Source organism: Lingula anatina, chromosome 7 (assembly GCF_051362555.1).
Source record: "Lingula anatina isolate TDL-2025a chromosome 7, LinAna3.0, whole genome shotgun sequence".
NCBI classification, from domain to species: Eukaryota; Metazoa; Brachiopoda; class Lingulata; order Lingulida; family Lingulidae; genus Lingula; species Lingula anatina.
This window is the reverse complement of record NC_141773.1, coordinates 1,306,288-1,324,916: the sequence shown is the minus strand read 5'-3', so window position 1 is coordinate 1,324,916 and position 18,629 is coordinate 1,306,288. Positions and strand designations below refer to the sequence as shown.

The following is an 18,629-nucleotide window of genomic DNA, read 5'->3' as shown; positions in this document are numbered from 1 at the left end:
AAATCGTGATTTGACTAGCACTGATTAAAGGTAAAGTAACAATTGTCTCGGTTCTGGCGTAATTATTCTAAGGGAATGCAATCTTTATCGAAATGGAAATGTTTAATTTAAAAAAACCAGTTTACAAAGGTTTACGAATTAAGGTTGACCTACCCTTGTACCAGGGTATGTGCATGTATGTATTTGTATGTGATCGCCTCTGCGGAGGATATGGACAAGGGTCTGTTTATCAACTGATAAAACTAAACAAAGTAAACACCCCATTGCGCTCTGTCAGCTGATCATTGCATCTGATTATCCAAATATTTGATAAAGCTAAAACATGCTCTGTAGCATATATGTAACTCAGGGGGCGGGGCAGTGTCGTCATGGACCTTGGAATTTGCCACCTATACGTGCCTATCAATTTATATTCCTATACCACCATGATCGAAGACGCTCTCTGTAGTTATTTCGTTTGGTGTTTTTCGTGCATGTAAGGTAAGATTTTGAACAATAGTCGAGCACACTGCCAACTCGCTTTTTAATGTAAACTTATGTGCTGTTATAAGCGTATTCTGAAGTTATAAGGTAAGTACATGTCAAAATAAAATATTGACTTTGCCTTTCATCGGAGGGGTTTGATGTGTTAATTGAAATATATATATATCGTGATTATCAAGTTCTCGTTTAAGATAAGTAATGCTGCTTCTGAGCGCACATTATAAACAATGTGCTTGAAAATCAAAATGAAAACATAACATAATGTAGATAGAGGCGAGTCTGACAGATAGGCAGACTAATATCCAGTAACAGTGTAGAGAAGGGATGGTGCTTATTATCAATAAGGGATTGAGACAGAAATGGAAGAATTTCCTGCTGAGCACACATTACAAACAATGTAAAAAAGGGCGTGAATTTTGACTTGCATATTTTCTACAAATGCACTTGCTTGAGGCCGGCCCATTTTTATATATTTTCTTTTATTAATTCATTTATTTTTTATTTGTTTATTTATTTATTTTTGTGAAGGGTAACTGACAATCAGTGGAATACCACACCTGAACCGGTCACTAGCCGACCCAAGGCTACATAAACTGATGTCTAGGCTTTCTGTGAAAAGAAAACTCGCTAGACGAACATTTATTACAGCTTTGTAGACTCTGTGTTTGATAATTATAATTATTATATTATTATTGAATTATTAAAGATGCCGACGTCTGTCACGGCTCTAATGTGGTCCCCAGATCATATTAACTGACAGACACAGTGCTAAAAAACTAAAGACATACATTTAGTCTGGCCGGTAAACGCTAGATACAATGCGTACAGTAATGACTATGTAATTATATGTCATTACCAGCATTAAATTCAAACAGCTACAATGTATCGAAGGGACTCGATCACACACACAACAACAACATCAAACTTTTCCAATCGCGCGCTATTGTCGACTGCCCTGTGTGCTGGAATACATATATCAATTTCAGTGACCATGCGTAGTGTAGTTAATCGTTATCTCCCCTAGCTATTGCTCAATTGCCCTTAGAGGGGTACACTCGATTGGAGCCCCGCCATCGCGCATCTCGATAAGCTAACTCATTCTCAGCGCAGACAGCGGCTCCATTAGACGTATTTACGCAGGAAGCAGAAGATTCAAGAAGATCTGAAAGAGACGTAGAGAAAAGTACAACTTAAACATGTAAGATCTGAGGCTGGGGGTAGTTTTTTAATTACAAAAGGGTATTTCTGGGTGGCACCTCACTTTCTTTATGATGGTCACACCTTTTATAAGTAAAAACACTTTTATATTTTCCGTAAAGCTCCGTGAAACCAGCGCTTTGAAATGACAATCAGTCGTTTCACTGGACGTAAATTAACTGACTTGTTTTTCAATTTCGCATTTTGAAATATGAGTGCGTTGTGAAGAACAATTTTCATGATAGTTGGATAGTTTATTTATTATTATTTTTATCATTATTCTTTTTTTTGGGGGGGCCAACACACACGCGTATTGCATACTTAAAAAACAAGGCTGTATTCTAATACAAACTATGATAATAAAAATTCGCCTAACAAAAAGAAAAAATGTAAGTAAATTGTCTGATGGTCACAGACACGTAAAGCAGAGGGATTAAAAAGGAAATTTGTTAAAAGAAGGCTAGAAAAACAGAAAAATTGTCAGAAAATTTTACCTTACCCAAGTACTTGATGCAATAGGAAACACGGTTTTCTGTTGCTGACCGACAAATTTACAAAAAAGGGACAGTCCTCTATATTGGGTTTGGGTCGTTGTACAAATCAAACTTTAGGACGCTCACGCGTATTACATATTATTTGAAAGCAAGGCTGTACTCTTACACTAGCTATGGCATTGATGAGTGCCTAAAAAGTAAAAAAAACCGTTTGAAGGTCACTGTATGCATAGCAAAGGGGTTGACGAAAATGAAATTATACAAATTATAGAAAAACATAACTTAGAAGTTATCTTACAGGGGTGCAATGATTTTCACTTTCACTGTGATGAATTCTCTACCTATATAAAGACAATCTCGGACGTAAAGTTCTGTGGGTACCACCCTAAAAGGTAATATATATCACTTTATTCACTTATTTATGTGACATGTTTTGTGTTTTCCGGTAGTTGGAAGATTAGGGAAAGCGTTAACTTTTAAAGAAACCCTCGCCCCTATCGGCTAGAACTATTCCACTATCTGCGAATCTTACTGAAAATCGGCCAAGGTCTCGTTAGTCGTCTTTGCTCGAACTATCTGCACTCAAGATATTTGATTTGTCTGTTTAAGAAAACGCCCCTCCTTGACAAAGTTATGATAAAAACTGTTGGAACTTTGGGATAATGCCATGAGTTTGTCAAGTGACGAGTCAAAAATTATCTTAGTAAGGAGAGTTTAACTGCAAATTGAAGATTAAATTGACAAAAAAATAATAATAATAATAATATACAAACTAGACTTCACATGTGTTTCGTTTTGCTGACCGAACCTGTAAAAGTATATCAATAATGTTTTTTTTTTTTTTTTTTTTTTTTTTTGTATTTTTGACGTTCACTTCTCAATATAAAAGCCTTGTGCCATCTTACGTCCACACTACATTCACATACTCACATTGCCTCATCTTTTGTCATGTAATTCCTTTGGGCTTGCAGTTAAATTGTTTGTTTGGAGTGCGGTAAAAAAATATACATGTACATGAAGGCCTTTGAGGACTTTTTTGGACCCGAATGAAGTAGAACCTTTTTTGTAGCACAATAAGAAAAGCAGTATGAGGTCTGACAGATATTGTACGTAAAATATTTCTAACTACAACCTACTCTTTTTCCAGATAACAGCTTAATCTCCTATTGCTCCAGCCATATCAACATGTGTGCCTGCATCTCCCTTACATCACCCTGATCGAAAACAGCCTCCATAGTCATTTTGACGAACTCTTGCATATAAGGTAAGTTGTTTTAATGAGCAATGCATATCTATCAAATGCACATCTTGTCCCCGTAACTCGAAAGCATCGTGCATTGCGAACAGCGATATCACATGGAGGCTACATTGGCATATTAGCTACAGGCATATTATATGGGTCGAGAATGGCGAGTTTTGGAATCGAGACGCTTGCGCTCGGTCGCAATGCGCGATCCTTTTGAGTAACGGGGCCCAGATATCCCTTGTGGTGTTTTGTGGTAGTTATAACATCGAGCACATGTGAAATTATATTAAAATGAAGAAGTTATAGATGATCAGTAAGACAACACTTTTTTTTATTTCTTGTATGTCTATTTGGAATTTAATGATAGACAGACCAGTTTTAGTGCTTGGAGCATTCTTAAATCTCACTGATTCATTGAAAATGTTCTTGACGGGATTTTCGCTCCAAATAGATCTGACGTCATGACAAAAAAGCAATTTTTACCTTGCGAAATAATAAAAGTATTCTATAGAAAATCAGCATTGGCCCAAGTAAGATACAAGAGGTTATCAACATCAGCCATCACCAGATACTGATGAATAGGGATAGGAGGGGTTTATGCCAACATATATAAGAGGGTCCTGACAGCTATACCACCTAGCGGTCAATGAGTAACAACATCTATTCACATTAGTCTGGTAAAAAAAATACATCCAGGTTGTCCGTAATTTTAAGATATGAACTTTTTTCAGCCTGGGTAGGATAATATTGATTTATTATTTAAAAGAATTTTTGAAAAAAATCTTATTCTAGTTATATGCCCAAGCGCTTAGTTCACCACTCCTTTGTGCGCAGTTTTCAGTAAACTTATTGAATAAAAGTTGAATGGAATAGGAACATGTATATTTACAAGATTATTAAAGGGCAAAATGAACAACGGGCAGATGATAAGGGGTTGTTGTAGCAAAGGACTAAGTCAAACATGGTTCAAACAAAGTAAATGTTGTCGAGGACGGTAAAGAATTGAAAGCCGTGAAATGAAGATCTCAAAAATACAACAAAAAGGTCCAGGGGTCAAGTTTATGGGACAGGCACATTATACGATTTAGATGTTTTTTCTTGTATGTAGCTGGGGAGTATTATCTTAGTATAGATTTGATTAGATTAGATTTCGTATTCTTTTATGTTATTGGCTTTTTAAGGTTTCTTAGCTATCAAGGGTTTTTGTGCTTAACTGAACTTTTGTAAAGGTAAAAAAAGCAATTTCTCCTCGCAAACTATAATACAGACCCAACACCGCACTCGGGATCAATGCTGTATATCATTTTGAAAGTATTTAGAAATAATCTAATTTTTTAATATCTCTCCAAACACTTGGGCCAACACAACAGAAAAGCATATCGACATCATGTTTTTTTATTATTATTATTTAAATGATTTTATAATTTTAAAGGTGTAAAAACGCTAAGTGTCTTTATACAGGATATTGAGTCACACAAATACAAACGGGGCACCTAACACGTGTCTTAGTTTACTGTCTTATTTTTAGAATGGTGCTCTGACAACTTCATGTGTTGTTTAATGCGTGTTATAAAAGTTATATTCTGTAACTAGTCCGCCATCTTCAAAGTGTACTGAAAATCGGCAAAGATTACGTATGTCATCTTCGCCCATATACTAGCTGCACTCTTTGTACTTAATTTGCTTGCGTAACAAAACGCTCGTTCTTGACAAAGTTGTGATAAAAAACTGTGTATTCTGTGGGATCCCACCAAGTGTTTGTAATTTGACGAGCCCCAAAATTATATCTCACTGAATTAAGGGAGGTTTAAAAAAACATTCAAACTGCAAAATTGAAGGATGAATTTACAAAATAAATGAACAAATAAATAGATAAATATAAAATTAACTGTACATGAATGCTGTTTTATTCATCGAACCTGTAAAGGTTTAACAACAATATAATTCTTGATATAAAAGCCTTGTTATCTTACCTCCACTACCCTAACATTATGGAATTGAGTGGCATTACCGTTTTGAAGGTGTAAAAAAGATAAACATCTTTAGTAACACAAATACGACTTTAGGGCTTCTTTATTTACTGATTTTTTCATCTGACATCTTTGATGTTTTCCGGAAGTTGGAGAAATGGGCATACATTGACTTTTCAAGAAACCCTTGCCCCGTGGTCTGGAACTATTCCACTGTCTTTGAATCTTGCTGAAAATCGGCCAAGGTTTGTCGTCATTGCTCATACTTCCGGTATCCTGAAAGCTGATTCCACATCAGTCTTAGCCATCCAAGAAAAATGACCAGAGTTATCGCCGACTGACCTGCGTGCTGAAATACATACATCATTTTCAGCAACCGTGCACAGTATAATCGTTATCTCCCCAAGACATTGCTCGATTGCCCTCAGAGGGGTACCCTCGATTGAAGCCCTGTCATCGCGCATCTCGATAAGCAAACTCACTTTAAGTGCCGGCACCGGCTACATTAGACGTATTTACGCAGGAAGCAGAAGATTTAAGAAGATCTGAAAAAGAAGTACAGAGAAGTTCAATTTATACAAGTAAGATCTGGGATTTGGAGTAATTTGTTTTATTACGAAAATATATTTCTGGGTGGCATTTCACTTTCTTTGTGATAGTCATACCTTTTACAAGTAAACACACTTATTTTTATCGTAAAGCTCTGTGAAACCACCGCTTTGACATAACTGTCAGTCGTTTCACAGTGGGCGTAAGTTAAAGGGATAATAACTCTTCGTATGATATCTTTATTTCACAATAAAAACATTGTGAACAACTCATAGAAATATAATATATTCTGTTTTACCACAAAAACAGCAGTTATAGCTATTATTCTGATATCTGAGCTTGTCTTCAGATCACGTGTCTTCCATTGATGGCTATGCTCTGTTAAAATCTCTTAAGAGATTTTAACAAAAACAAACTTTTTAGAAAAAAACCAGGGACTAACTTTGAATGTAAAAATGGATTCATTAACCATTGGTAAGTATGGGAAAATTGTTGTCTACTCCAGCAAAATTCATTTTTTGGCCAAAACGAAGAGTTATTATCCCTTTAACTGATTTGTTTTTCAATTTCGTATTTTGAAATATAAGTGCGCTGTGAAGAACAATTTCCATGATAGTTGGATTTTTTTTTTTTTTTTTTTTTTTTTTTGGGGGGGGGGCAACACACGCGTATAGCATACTTAAAAAATAAGGCTGTATTCTAACACAAACTATGATAAAGCAATTTGCCTAACAAAAAGAAAAAAGGGTAAGGGAAGTGTCTGACGATCGCAGATACGTAAAGCAGAGAAATTAAAGAAATGAAATTTGTTAAAAGAAAAATAGAAAAAAAACATAGAAATCTTGGGGAGGGGTATTCTTTTTAAAATATCAACTTTTAAGGGTAGGTGATTTTTTATGACTTTTGTAATGATAATCATTTTATAGATAATGTATAGATAAAAGTTCTGGTGCATCAAAGTAACATTCGTTTGTTCATTGTGTTATTTTTTTTTTAAGGTTGGTGCTTTGACAATGTGGTGTTCAATACGTGTTACCAAAAGCAATTAATAGACATTGCATGTATATGTATTGGTAAATGCTCGCCTCAACACCGGAGGAAATAGGCAAGGGTTTGTTAATTTAAACTACACTGCATGTGTCATCTTTAATGTCTATTGGCAGGTGGAAGATTAGAGCACGTTAAACATTAACTTTTAAGTAAGCCTCACCCCCATATTCTGGAACTAGTCCGCCGTCTTCAAAGTTGACTGAAAATCGGCCAAGGTCACATATGTCATCTTTGCTAATGCTGTAGCAGCACTCGTTGTATATAATATGTTTGCGTAACGCCCCTCCTTGACAAAGTTATGATAAAAACTGTTTGTTTTGTGGGATCCCATCATGTGTTTGTCAGGTGACGAGTCCAAAAGTTCTATCTCACTGAGTTAAGGGAAGTTTAAGAAACATTCGATCTGCAAAGATGAATTTACAAAATACAATAAATATACAATTAACTTTACATGGACCATGTTTTTTCATCGAAACCGTAAGGTTTAACAATAAACGACATGTAATTTGATGTTAACTTCTATTTTGTATAATACTGGTGCCATCATACGTCCACTACCCTCACACTCTGGAATTGAGTGACAATAAAGGTCTAAAATAATAAGAATATTTAGAGGATACACCCAACCCCACTATAGAGGTGCATTTCACACGACCAAAATATAAAATTGTATACATTCACATTTGTATTCAGTTAAGGGGCCCGCACACGGTGAGCAATTGGCGCTTGCGCTGCGCCGTTTTCTCATCGTGTGCGGGACTATTTTGGTGAGATTTTTGCCTCTCGCGCGGCTGAGCAAAATATCTCACGTGTTTGATATTTTTGGTCTCTTGAGGCAAATGGCTCAGTGTGTGCGGGGTGCAAGCGCCGATTGCTCACGCCATGCTTACAATGCGCATGTGCCGGTAGCTTGAAACAAACAGCGAAGTAAACAAAAATGTACACAGTTATAGTTAGTCTGATTGATTAACGTGGTCACCATTTGCCATTACTTTCAGAAAAAAAATAAATATGTAATGTTTCCTTAATCACATGATCCCACAGTTCGCGGTGCGTCCGATAGGGGCAGGCCGGGAGGCATCTCTGCTGAGCAAAGAGCGCATCGTGTGCGGGGAGCTGAGGAGCGCGAGCATCTGACGCAGCGCAAGTGGCGCGCGCCGAATGCTCACCGTGTGCGGGCCCCTTTACTTAAAATATATATGTGAATAAAACAAAAATCCACTACTGTCTCGTTTTTTACTATGTTTTACATAATGTAAAGAAGCCTAAATGGAAACTTTTAATTGTTCCGGTACCACATGTTCCGGGTCATTTAATTTAATTTTTATATAGCATTCTGATTTATTTTGTCTGTAGTGATTCAATTACTGTAAATTACACATGGCGTGAGGATGTGTTAATTAATAATTTATTGAGCACTGAAATGTTTTTACATTTAGAGGCTCTCTAACTACTATACATTATACATACGAAAAGATAGTAATGATAGTAAGTAAATGAAAGAGAGAAAAAAAATTATACTTATATAATGTTACACAATATACATTCTCTTAATATGCAGGTGCGATGCATGAAATCATTTGTGCACTTCCAGTTAATTACGTTTTTTCATAATTTTACTTACAAAATTCCCTACTGCAATCGCACTCTGCTCAGTGGGTGGGTTTAGAATGATGTCAAGCTGTTTGACCTCGTCTGTTAGACCTTGCAAGTTTACCTCTGGTATGCATTCAAACAGCAATTTCCTTTCAATTTTGTGATGGGCGCATTTTAGGAAAAAATGTATTTCATCTTCTACCTCATTACAATGAGGGCATTTTCGTTCTGAAAGTTGTGTTTTTGGGATTGTATGCCGCCCTTTTTCAATTTCTAGGTCATGGTCACTAATTCTCATTTTTGCCAAAAGTATTTTGTGGGTGCGTGAAATATTCATTTTCAAGTATGGTTCGGGTTCATATTGATGTTTAATTTTCCTGTATGTCCTCAGCTTATTATTTTCCTCTCTGTGTAACTCTTCCCAAAAATCTGATTTTATTTTGATGGTTATGTCACTTTCTAGATTTTGGTTATTGTGAATTTTATTGACAGTTAGTGTTGAATTTGAGTGATTTAATCCCCAACATGTAGCCAAGTTTGACATTGCCCAAAACCAGTTTTTTTCCCTTTTTGCTTGTTCTCTATTGTATGCTTGCTTAACAATTCTTTGCTCTGGAAGGTTATTCAGCCTTTCACTGTATCTTAATACTAATTTAACAATGTCCAAGTATAATGGGAGGCGCCCAAGTTCTGCACGGCAGGCATTATTGCTAGCTGACCTTCTCACACCAAGTGCCCATTTACACATCTTTAAATGTATTTGTTCAAAGGGCATTTTGTTTATTTTATTTAATGATATTTTTTTCTCTGTGAAGATTTCTTGGGCCCAGATTTCACATCCATATAAGAGAATGGGTTTAATCATCTTGTCGAAAAGGTTCATGATAAGTATGGGTGATGAAATTTCTTGCCATATCCAGTTACACTTCATTTCATAATGATAACAAAAGTGGTGTAGTTTAAGAGAAAAGAAATTGAACTCATATATCTCAACGTATTAACAACAGTATGTTAGACCTACAAATGAAAACTGTATCTCTTTCAACTCAACAACTCAGAATCAAAATCGCAGTTCTGACATATGTACACTCGGTCACCCTTACAGTCTTCATGTGACCACTTTAGACAAACAATGCATTTAACCCATTTCTCTTTTGGTCGGCTGTTAATGAACGGCTCCCCACAAACCAGACATGGCCACTCTTCTTCTGACACAGAATCGCTGGTCATCTTTAATTTCCTTTTTCTTGATTTTCTCTATCGACTAGAAATCTTTAACTGTTTTTTATTTTTGTTGCGCTTGTCCTTTTTAATTTTGTTGGGCTTGGCCTTTTCTTTTTCGAGTAGCTCATTTTCAGGTGTGTCAGTTAGTACTGCACTGCATCGTTTTCTTCTTTTAATCTTTGGACTGCGACGGTGAGCCTCTGGACTTGAGCTGTTTTGGGGTTTTCTTAAGTGCGCTTTAGTGTGTTGTAGCACCTCTTCCGGTGAGGGCAACTGAGATTTCAACTGAATCTTTGCCTAAGTTACGAGGTGAATGTTTGTCTTTTCTGGCGGATTTTGTACCCTCGTTCACTAAACATTGACAGCAACCCCCAATCCATTACACAAAGCATTTAAAACAATATCGGCAGAATTGGTGTTGTATAGTTTATCCATAACATAGGCTCTCAGCTAGAATATTTTCATTTTGCCGTGAAAAGCAGAGTAATAATCGACATTTCCTTCCACATTTAAAAGCAATTTATCGCAAAAATCAACAGTGGGCATGCAGACCCCTATTCGACCAAACAGCAACTGCATTTAACAAGCAGTGACCATCCCCCCTTGTATCTTCTAAACGCATGTACATTCCGGCATCATGGAGATGTTCTATCAGCTAGATTCCGTCGCCAGTTGGAGTTGTACTGGGTTACTACGTTACTACTCTCTTCAAAGTTGAAATTAAAATATTTAGATAGGTTTTAAAAAATGAAAAACACCGTGCGGATTGGGTTGGAACACCCCTGACAGTGTTCCAACTGGCCCCATGTCAAATGTTCCGACCAGCCCCCATGACGTCATGGCCTACTTATGACACTGTATTTCTTTAACACGTGGGAAGTGTTTAAAAAAAACGACAGATTTTTGAACATCAAGGTGGTCCTAAACGCTATGCACAATTTCAGTGATTTAATCCTTGTACTTTAGTTTACAGCACGATGAATGTCAAAAATATGAAAACTTACTTCGAGTAGCAAAAATAAGTTTTTTTCGCATAAAACTTTTACTGCATTTTCGAAACTTCCACAAGTTTACCGGATGAATGACCATGCCACGTGACATTTTTATGCTGAAGGAGCACATGATCGGTCTTGTGGTTTAAGAAATAAAGCCAATGTTCCAACTTACCCGCGTTCCAACCCACCCCGCTCTCCCCTATTTCTGAAAAACAAAGTACGAAAATTAACTACTTCACTAAAGACACGAAACAACAATCACTTTTTTGTTAAAACACCTTTTTTCATATTTTGATAAAATGCGTTACGGTATTGATGTCTATTTATTTTTCCGGAAGTAATGAACAATAGAACATCAGGATAATGGTGGGGTATACATTATAATACTTTATTTTAGCTTTCATCACATGCTGGTTATATCGGTACCGATAGTCCGAATATTTGCACCGCTCTAGTCGCCGACCAACCCCAAGTCCATTTTGGAATTAACCGCTAACTGTAATTCAAACAGCATAAGACGTGTTTTGGTTATTTATAAAAAAAGGTTTTCAAAACATTATAAATTTTTTAATAAGCACACGTTACTGGAAGAAAGGACACCAAGCGTTCGAGCAGGCTGCTCCACGCCTTCAACAGCTCCACACGTTTACAAGGGGAAGTGTTAAGCCAAATTGTTGAGCCTTGTAATAAACTTATGGGACCGGTGAAAATAATCACGTAGCTAGAAGTGCGACACTTCTAAGCATGTTTTTATTTCCTCTGAAAGAAGCTAGAGAAGCTAACGTGATGTTCAGCTACCCTCTACCAGGGCGACAGATTGATTTTTCACAGATATTCACAGATATATCTCTAGATAAATAGACAGTCATTTTGGTCTGACATATTGGTCTGATGTCGCCTCAGCAAAAATGTCCGCAATTACTATAGCCCCGGAAGAGGGTATTGTTTAGCAGCTCCACGCGTTTAGGAATTCCACACCTATAGCAGCTCCATATGTTTAGCAGCCTCACGCGCTTAGCAGGGGAAGTGCTAAGCCAATGTGCTTAGCTTGTGATCGACTTATTATAGATTCATATACCGGTGAAGCTAAGCACACAGTAACACTGCCAACGTGTCTAGCATTTTCTTCTGTGAAACGCTTGAAAAGCTATACGTGTTTAGCTTTTACATATATTTCTAAATGTGTATAGATGCTTAAGACGTATGTTGTATGTATTTAAATGCTAAACACTGTTTTTTTACAGCGTAGGGTTCAAACGCCTTTTACTGTACATACTATTTAAAAACAAGGGTGTGCCCGACGGGCAGCACGAACTTCGTGCCTAAAAAAACAGTTTGAAGGCCACTGCTATTCATTGCAGAGGGGTAAGGAAAATCATAACTATAAGTAGTAAGGCTACGGGGGTATAAAGTATAGCATTTCATTGTCATGTGATAGATTCTCTACCTATATAGATATAATCTCGGCCGTAAAGCACTGTGGTAACTGACCGAAAAATAAACATCACTTTATTCACTGATTTCTGAATGTGTCATCTTTGATGTCTAATAGCAGTTGGAAGATATGGGTATACATTAACTTTTTAACTAACCCTCGCCCCCATGCTCTGGTACTATTCCACCTTTGTCGAATCTTACTGAATATCGTCCAATGTCACATTAGTCTTCTTTGCTGATACTAGCTACACTCATGATATTTAATTTGTCTGCTTAACAACGCGCCCCTCCTTGACAACGTAATGATAAAAACTGTTTGTTTTGTTAGGTTCCACCATGTGTTGGTGACGAGTTCAAAAATTATTTCTGTGAAGAGAAGAATCAAAAGGTGAAATTCACAAAAAAAAAATAATATACACACTTTACTTAACATAGCTCTCGTTTTTATTCACAGAATCCGTAAAGGTATATCACAGAATCCGTAAAGGTATATCAATAATGGATTTGTTTTGTTTTTTTACCTCAACTTCTCAATTTAACTACTTTCGGGGTTCACTTATGCAATTTGCTTGTGTAGAGGCCGGTGAAACAATCCATATAGGCCTTTGAGAACTTTGTTTGACCGGAGAAGCTAGAATGTGTTATGTAGCACGATAACCAGGGAAGTATGAGACCCGTAGGATACGGTTCCTAACGTATTTTTAACTGTAGTGCATTCTGTTTCCAGATAAAAGCTTAAACTCCGATTTCACCAGCCTATCAATGTATTTGTACCGGTATCTTCCCGATTGTGACAGTCTCCACACTCATTCCTTTTGACGAACTCTTAGATATAAGGTAAGGTTTTTAAATGAGCAGTGTATGTCTATTAAATGCGAATCAGACATCCCTTGTAGTGTTTTGTAGTTGTTATAACATGGAACATCTATTACTGTAAAAAATATATTCAAAAACAATATATAGATGATCAGTTAAACGACATTTTTTTATTTTATTTTTCTTGTATGTCTATTTGGAATTTAATGATAGACAGACCAGTTTTAGTGCTCGAAGCATCCTCAAATCTCATGGCTAACTAAAGGCATTCTATATGGGATTTGCGCTCCAAATAGAACTTCCGTCATGACAAAAATTTCCCTTGCGAAAATAAAAATCCACCCACCCCTGCATTTGGATTCAATACTCTACAATAAAAAGCAAGTAAGCGACATTCCAAGTAAGATCCGAGAGTTTAGCAACATCACCAGGCACCGATGGATATGGACGGTGGTGGTGGTTGGGGGGGGGGTCGATCTACCTGACATTCAAATAGGGACACAATTGCCTAAGCGCTGAAACAAAAGGCCAGGAATTATGTTAGTCTACTAATGGTCTTATTCAATGAACTATTACAGATGACTCGCCATTATACCCATGATACATCACTATTGACTTTTGGGTTATTTTTGAAACTGTCTTGTCGTCTATTTTGTCCAGATATCGTTGATGCTATATCTTAATATTTTTGTCTTTTGTTTGTACATGAGACATATTTGGGGTGTTCCAATAGTTCGGCATACTTGGTGTTTGAAATACCCCTCTCCCCATTCACTGATCAAGATACAACTGTAATTGCAATATGTGATGAAACAAAGAACATTCAATTCTGCCAGTTCTGCCATTCTGCCAGTTTTGTAGAGCTTACTGAGGATCAAGTTTATGTTAGTCTTCAGCTGAAACTAGCTGATAACATAGACGTAGATCTCTACATTTATGCTAATAACTAATATGTCGGCACATTTAAAGCCACGTGCTCCATAATCACTTGATGATAAAACCCGTTCATTGTTTATGACCACATCATGTGTTTGTCAGGTGGTGAGTCCAAAATACACACGACCGAATAAGGCACATGGATTGGAAAATGTCCCAGTCTACATGTATGTATCAATGATAAGACCTTGGGATTCTCCAATTCACGTGCCTATCAAGTTATATAGGCCTACCTTGCATCACCATGATCGTAGACACATTTTGTAATCATTCCTTTTGCCAATTTTCCTGCATTTCAGGTAATTTTTTAGATGCGTAATGTCTGTCTATTTAATAAAAGTAAGATATATTAGTAAGTATTAACGTGTAAAGCATGATTACAAGTTCCTTGTTGAAAGTTGCTAACAAGTCAGGTGCGGTGTGTGGTGGTGGCCACAATATGGAACACCTATATTTGCTTACTCACTGTATAAATAGAGCAAAGTTATAAATGATATATTTGACAAAACTTTTATACATTATGTTTTATCCCAATTTGAAACAAATAACAGCCACGCAAGTCAGTATTTAAACTAGCCTTAAAATGTACTGCTAGAGTTAGTCAAAAAGCCCTTATGTTAACTGCCTTACATGTTATAGATAATGTATAAATCTTACGTGTTCGCTCTCTAAATTCCTTCGCATATGCACGCATGAGAGGTTAACGAACACAAAAGTATAAAAAAGTTTAGAAAAGCATAACGTAGAAATTATGGGACTAGTGTAAATTGTTATAAAGGTTTCAACTTATCAGGCTATGTGAATTTTCCGCTTACATTCTGATTGTTATATCCTACCTCTTACTTATTTCGGTCATAAAATTTCTGTGGGACTACCCCCATACAATTACATCAGTTTATTCACTGATTAATCATTTTTAATTTGCTGCGCTGTCAAATACGTGTGTTGTTAAGTGTGTGTTATCAAAATCAGTGCACATTACTCTTCTACGAGGGTACCAGGATATACAAAAGTATGCATTTGTTAATTATGTGAAATCCCATCACGCGCTTATCCGGTGGTAAGTCCAAAAACTAAACATAATTCACGTTTTTATTCATCAAACCTGTAAACGTTTAACAATAACGGATTTGTATTTTTGTATTAACTTCCCTAAATAAAACCCTTGTGTCATCACCCACACACTGTCATTGGGGCCTCATCCACAGTGGCATTCCTTTTTGGTTACAGACATGCAGTTTGTATTTGTGGAGGGTGGAGGAAGTTTTGGGGTCTGATAACGTTACCTTTTCAACCAGATTATGCTAGAGCGTGTTCTATAGCGCAACAACGAGGACATGTGTGTGAGGCCCACAGCGTGTTACTCATAAAAATAACCTTTACCTGAACCTTGATTCTACCACAGCCACATCAACTCCACTACCTTACATCACTCTGATAGAAGACAGTTTCTGTAGCCATTACTTTTAGCGATTCTCTTGTAGATAGGTGATCTTTTCATGTGTAATGTCTGCATATTGAATGTAAATCAGACACCCCACGTGGTGCGCTGTGGTAGTCAAAACATGGAAATCATATGCTTGGATAATTATGTATACACACTGGACAATAGAACAATACAGGCAATTACAGTGGTCGGAATAATTTTGTTTCCGTTGTACACCGGTGTAACATCGTTCGAAATGTTTTAATCCCTATCTTGTGAATAGAAGGGGGCGGACAAACAATGGAGGGCCGTATAAATCCCTTCAAAATTCGAACGCACAAACACAATAGCTTAGGTGGAATAACACAATACTTAATACGAGTGAACCCCATGACGCCGGTTTATGTGGCCCAGCGCGAGCGTGACAATCCGCTGTAACTAGGTGTAATCAACAGCAGGATACATCAGCCAGAAGGTGCCTATTGTTTGTTGCGGCGATAGGATTATAGCTTGAAGAGGCTAAACCCATGCTAAGGCGTGCCACGCGAAGCGAACTGTCCTTTTGTTCACTAGTTTGGCACGCGCAGCTGGTTTTTAGTGTTGCTAACAAACTGCTAGTTAAATTTGTTATCAGTTATTTCATCCTATATGAAATTTCCGCAGTCAAATATTGAACTAATTATTGTTTGTTTGGTTGAAATGCATGAGCGTCAGCATCAATCTGTCTCAAAAAATTCCTATTGCATTAATTTATAAATGTATAATTCATTTATGTACTTACGTTTTAATTTGAAATATCTGCATTCAAGTATTTATAAAACATGAATGATAATGAAAGAGGAATAAGGAAATAACATATTACTTATATTATGCTTATATTATAATATTGAAATTAAATGAGGTGCATTGACATAGGCGCAATGACAATCCAACTACAACGTGCAACAGGGGGAAGTCTGGCTGTATGATCATACAATATACGAAAGTACGGTCAATTAAAAGTGTAAATCATCAGTTAAAGAGGAGGGGGTCTTACTATAGCTCGCTATCTATTGTTAAACCCGACTGTTATTATCTCTCGAACAAGCTTAAAGCATGCCTATACAATTACTGTGTCTCGGCTGCCGTTCAGAAACACTATGTTGAACATATTTTGCTACAGTGAGAAACATGGTACACTAGCGACTTGTTTTAGATCACTCAAGAAAGGATGCATACGTGCGACACCAGAGGAAAAACAATCAAGTATGCATCTGATCCTTTAATAGTAATTGCACAGTGCATGTTACTAGACCTTTGTCCTAACTCAGTAGTTAGGAATAGGATGTTTGGATAAAAAGCTTCTATTCAACTCGCTTAGACCTAGGGCGTGATGCTATCATCCGATGAAACACGTAACTGAACCCTCTACCTGTACCTGAAGTCCCTTTAGCTGAAACAAAAACTGCCCCTTGAACATGTCCATTTTTTAATCGTCAAATAATTTGTGATTTCATTGAACGTCTTTGATCAAAAGCTTTCAAGTGACAATAACCGAACCGTGTGTTGATTATTTATTAAAGCGTAATTAAGTTTATTCAACATGATCTATTTTGTAAACGATACTTGCCAAGATTGAGCTTGGATAGATCACCGTCACTATTTAGCTACTCGCCTATAATGCGTGCTGAACGACAAACAACTTAAAAATATTATCTGTGTAACTGTGCAAATGAACGCATTTAGTTAAAATATAACGAAGCCGGCATTTAATCCATCGAACATATTTATATTTGTTCTTTTAAACCCAGTGTAAGGTTAACGCCAAATCAAAGCAAGCCTTGCAGACTGGTTTTGTTTAAACTGTCGTGCATCAAGTAAAGCTAAGTAAAGCCTGTTTCTACTTCGCAGTGTTCATCCCAGCCATAAAACTGCATGAAGGATAACAAGACTCCGTAGACCTGTGCTTCAGGTTTCCAGGAGTCCCGTGTAACAATAATATCGAAGGCCTGAGAGTAATACATATATGAGGCCGTGTATGAAAGATTTAACAAATTAGAAATTCAAGAATTTAAACATGCTTGGTACATGCACATCACTTAATAAGTCATTTCACAAAAATCGCATCTAATATTGTTTAGATTAACCTTTACTTTTATCGATCTCATCCCATTGTCTTAACCACCTAAAAGAAATATAGTGAACATGAGGAAAAGTAACACGTTTACATGCAGGCGAAGGAGTTATACTTCAATATTAATCGCGAACAATATCAACAGCGACTAAAGACCGTTGTCTGTCTTTCACACTTTTACACAATCACACGAAGGTTTAATAAAGGGAGTCGCGGCGCGATATCTATCTCTTTCATTCGAACAAGCAAAGGGCTGACCCGAAGTTAGCTTTCTATACTAATGTCCTTTTTATTGAATATTGTAATTACTCTACTTGCTCGCCTCCATTGTCTTGTAAAAGTGACAAAGAAAGTGTTGTATTCACACACGAGTTGAAAGAACTTTGCATAACTCCTTTGCCTTAAGTTGCATAATGTCTTTCTCAAGGTTATAATCAGTGTGAAGAGGGTGTCTTGCCTCATTTAAAAAGGGTGTTGTTCTTCATACTGGTTGTTGCTTAACTTATGCTAATCTTAAACTTTTATGTACCAATATGGTTTTAATAAATCGCCAAAATTATGAATTTAATGAACATTGTGTATCAAACGTTTTGATACGATTTAAATAAATGGACGAGAAGGATTAAGGTATTAGGTTCTATTTACCTCTGGCTTTAACTTCGCCCTGCTATATAAATGAACAAATGTTGCAGATCGTAACAAAAAACTTTCTTATAGTGTTTTATGACATATATGATTTACACATTTGATAGTGAAACACTCCTCGACTTTAACGAATCACCTGACGTAAACTGTCTACCCGCGCTCCCCGAAAAAACTGTTTCTTTTAATATTGAAATGAATTGCTTTTAAGGCAAAGAAGTCCATTAAACCCTTTAGTCTCAACATCATTGTACAGCATGTTGTAATCGATATTTAAAAAAGTTAATTTTTGTACTCCGCTTTCATCAAGGATACCTCAAGTTGAGGTTACAATTACATCGCTCGCCTATGCTACTGGAATATATATTTAAGGACAAATTAAGCTTTGTAAAGTCCCTATTGTCACACACCATAGATACTTTATTTTGTCTTGAATGAAAAAATAGCCTCAAATT

At 36.6% G+C, this 18,629-nt stretch overlaps 1 protein-coding gene and 1 long non-coding RNA gene across 22 annotated transcripts in view; one reads left to right on the top strand and one right to left on the bottom strand.

The window, feature by feature from the left end:
• LOC106157494 (uncharacterized) overlaps positions 1 to 18,629 on the top strand; it is a 36,156-nt gene that overhangs the window by 1,589 nt on the left and 15,938 nt on the right. For 6 of the 21 annotated variants that reach the window (XM_087016897.1, XM_087016907.1, XM_087016901.1 and 3 more), the window contains 3 exons: positions 3,322 to 3,438; positions 12,570 to 12,629; positions 12,969 to 13,078. Coding sequence is in view for 5 of the 21 variants with exons in the window: in XM_087016910.1 (XP_086873036.1) it covers positions 3,322 to 3,333 (12 nt within the window). In the remaining 16 variants the exon portion in view is untranslated. Of the gene's footprint in view, positions 1 to 363; positions 481 to 1,573; positions 1,682 to 3,321; positions 3,439 to 5,539; positions 5,704 to 12,569; positions 12,630 to 12,968; positions 13,079 to 18,629 lie in introns of those variants that run through there. The other 15 variants (XM_087016900.1, XM_087016908.1, XM_087016902.1 and 12 more) reach the window with 5 other exon arrangements.
• Positions 5,806 to 15,493, bottom strand: LOC147760584 (uncharacterized). The gene is made up of 3 exons (XR_015335402.1): positions 15,377 to 15,493; positions 7,150 to 7,392; positions 5,806 to 5,935 (listed from the first exon to the last, which is right to left on the bottom strand). It is a non-coding gene; the product is annotated as an uncharacterized LOC147760584 (long non-coding RNA).